This window comes from Ctenocephalides felis, unplaced genomic scaffold (assembly GCF_003426905.1).
Source record: "Ctenocephalides felis isolate EL2017-DRISC unplaced genomic scaffold, ASM342690v1 CF-g0.4_SCAFFOLD_00845, whole genome shotgun sequence".
Classification (NCBI taxonomy): Eukaryota; Metazoa; Arthropoda; class Insecta; order Siphonaptera; family Pulicidae; genus Ctenocephalides; species Ctenocephalides felis.
Window position 1 is genome coordinate 30536775 of NW_020536999.1, and position 3095 is coordinate 30539869.

General features: G+C 26.6%; 1 protein-coding gene across 1 annotated transcript in view; it reads right to left on the reverse strand.

Annotated features, from left to right (window-relative positions):
* Nucleotides 1-908: 908 nt before the first annotated feature.
* The window catches only part of LOC113382058 (protein distal antenna), a 5084-nt gene continuing 2897 nt past the window's right edge, over nucleotides 909-3095 (reverse strand). The window contains exon 3 of the mRNA XM_026620621.1: nucleotides 909-925. Within this exon, the coding sequence (XP_026476406.1) occupies nucleotides 909-925 (17 nt within the window). The remainder of the gene's footprint in view (nucleotides 926-3095) is intronic.

Sequence of the window (3095 nt, forward strand, 5' to 3'; positions counted from 1 at the left end):
CATTGTTCAAACAAACGGTGTGTTTTTATACAAGGAAAATACGTTTTAGAATGTTTTCTTTGAAAACAAATATTTGTGTATTAATTGTCGTGTTAATAATATTTATTAAAAGTGTGCAGTTGTTATCAATATTTCAATACTACATCATAAAAGGGACAAAATTCTTAAATGCTCTTTGTAAGTAATGCCTTTTCTTTTGAATCATATGTACCATTTTCAATTAAATTAATTAATTAATTTAATTGATAAAATAAAAAATTTGTTTAAAAAAATTTGCACAAAATTAAATTACCAACATTTTTTTTAACATTGGAATACTTTAAAATATCATTCAAAAGCAGAAAATGATTTTAGCGAAATAACACTAACATTATAATTATGCTGTTTAAGATTTATGAATCATTATAATGATGGTTATATCCATATTGAATTCATGGACTACTATCCCCCGATTTTATCAAACAAATTTTATTCAATTGCATTCAATATGCGAGTTTGGAACATTTTTTTACATTTTGTCAAATATTTGAAAATGGATCGCAAAATGTGTTGGTAAGCGCATAACTCAAAAACGGCTGGACCAATATGGCCAATTCTTTTTTTTAAATGTTTGTTGAAGTACAAGGATGGTTTTAACGACGAGAGAAAATCGAATAATTGCCAGAAAAACCCTAAAAACAGCCCTTTTCTTTTTCTCATACAAACGTTTTCTAACTAAAACAGAATCAATTGGAGCTTTATTGCTATTATATAAATTTCATATTAAATTGCCAGCGCTTGTATACTCCTCCTTAACGATTATTCGGATTTTGGTAAATCTTTCTGAAGTTTGTTAAAGAAATTTCCTAAGATGTATGTGATTATAAAGTGCATTGAAAATAAATGAATGCTATTATCTGCCAAATATTTCAATTGACTTCTGAACCTAGAACCAATATTAGAATATGTACAATAAATTTATGATAATGAATAAGAAAAATGAAATCTCTACATTATTATTGCCGAAAGACAACTGAGATGTGTCATAAATTAAAATAATATAAAATACAGTATATATATGGCAGATTCAATGATATATATATGAACAAATATTACAAATTAGTTCACTTAAAATATGAAATTAAGTATCAATCAGGGCCGGTCCTACCTTTAATGCGATGCATGCGCAAAATACGAGTGCATGCCTTAGGGGGCGCCAACAAAAGATTCGGATATTACATTTTCAATATAATATTTTTTTCAATATATAATTTCTTTGCATCTATTTTATCTTTCTACAATATTTTTGACATCCACAATTCGTAAAAAATTTCACTTATAACAACAAATGGGAAATAGAGATGAATACATACAATTCGGCACTCACGATATCGATTAGGAGAAGTTTAAGATGCAATTTGGATATCTTAAATAATAAAAAATTAAATTAATTTAATCCTACATCCAACAAGTATCAGTGTTATGTTGTGGTTATGGTTATGTATACCGTTTAAAAGACTTCAATTTCCAATATAGTGTCGGAATAGAGACTCATCATTTATTTAAAGCAGTTCTACTTTTGACATCGCTCATGTTATAAATGTATATGCATTTGGCGTGAAGAGTAATTATTATTTTCAGGTAATAATAATTATTATTTTTAGGTAAACGGTAAAATATTAGTATATTATATTAAAAATTGTAGACATGGGTACAGAAACAACGTCTGTCGGGTCATCTAGTTTAGTATAAACTAGATAAAATTTGCTAGAATTTAATGTATATTGTTATATTCACTTTTATATTAAAATTTTGAATAATTTGTAGTTGAAACGCAGATTTGAGTTTGATAATTGGCTATAGGTGGCTATAGGTAATGTTTTTTTACATTTTGTGAAATAACTTCAAAACTATGTTCAGAACATGTTTATTTGTTTATACTAGTAAAACTAGATAAAATTTACTAACAAATAGCATAAATTGTGTTTATATACTTGCATATCAAAATTTTGAACAATTTTCAGTTGAAACGCAAAATTTAAACGTTTTTACTTTCTTCAAATAACTTTTAATTTTCTTTTCGGAAATTTGTTTGCACCTTAATTTGTTTACATTAGTAAAAACTATATCAAATTCACTAGAATTTAGTACAAACTAGTACATAGAGTTGGGTACTAAAAATTCGTATAATTTTTAATTGGAACGCAAATTTGTGTCTGTGTACATTTTATCAAACGACTTTAAAATTTTGTTCTAGGCATTTTAATTTATTTATATTGGTAAAAAATAGATAAAATTTAGATTTATAAATCATAAACCATATTAAAAGCAAAGACTGCTATTCATGCTTTTGGTATAACTACAGTGATGATATCAAATTATTCGATTATAATAAATGATTTATTTGAAGTTGAATCCATGAATTCTATCCATGGATTGTTTTAGGAGCTTTTTTTAAAACTTTGGAAATGATACGAGTATCAAGTTATTCAATTAACATAAAATGAGTAAACTATTCGGCTGTACTTACCCACAAATTATTCGAATGTTTTATTTTTTCACTAAGTTTTTGTGGTTTTTATTTTCAAATAAAATATTCAAAGCTTACCTATTGTTACTAGTCTGGTATTAAGTAACAAATAATCTTATTTTAAAGTATATCCTTAGAATGAATATCTATTCTTATTACAGGTACTTATGCACTTATAGAACAGGAACCATAAAATCGGTCCCCTATACTAAAAGAAATTTATGATCAAGAACTTATTGGACAAAAATTTTTGGATGATTTTTATAGGCCAAGGACGAAAATCTGTTGACGAGCTTTCAGGGCGTGTATCACTGAAAAACAACAAAAACTTTGGTTGCAACATCGGAATTTTAGCAAAAAAATAGATTTGTTTTCGCTATTTTGGATTTTTTTTGACTGATTCCAAAAGATTTTCGGATGCTGATTTAAAAATGCTATCTATTTTGGATAAATCCACATACGCCCTGCGAAAAATCGAAATCTTTGGTTGCAAAATCGATTTTTTTTAAAAAAAAACGGCTTTTTTCGCGATTTTCAAAATGTTTTGATTGGTTTGATTGATTTTGGGACGCTGATTTCGAAAATA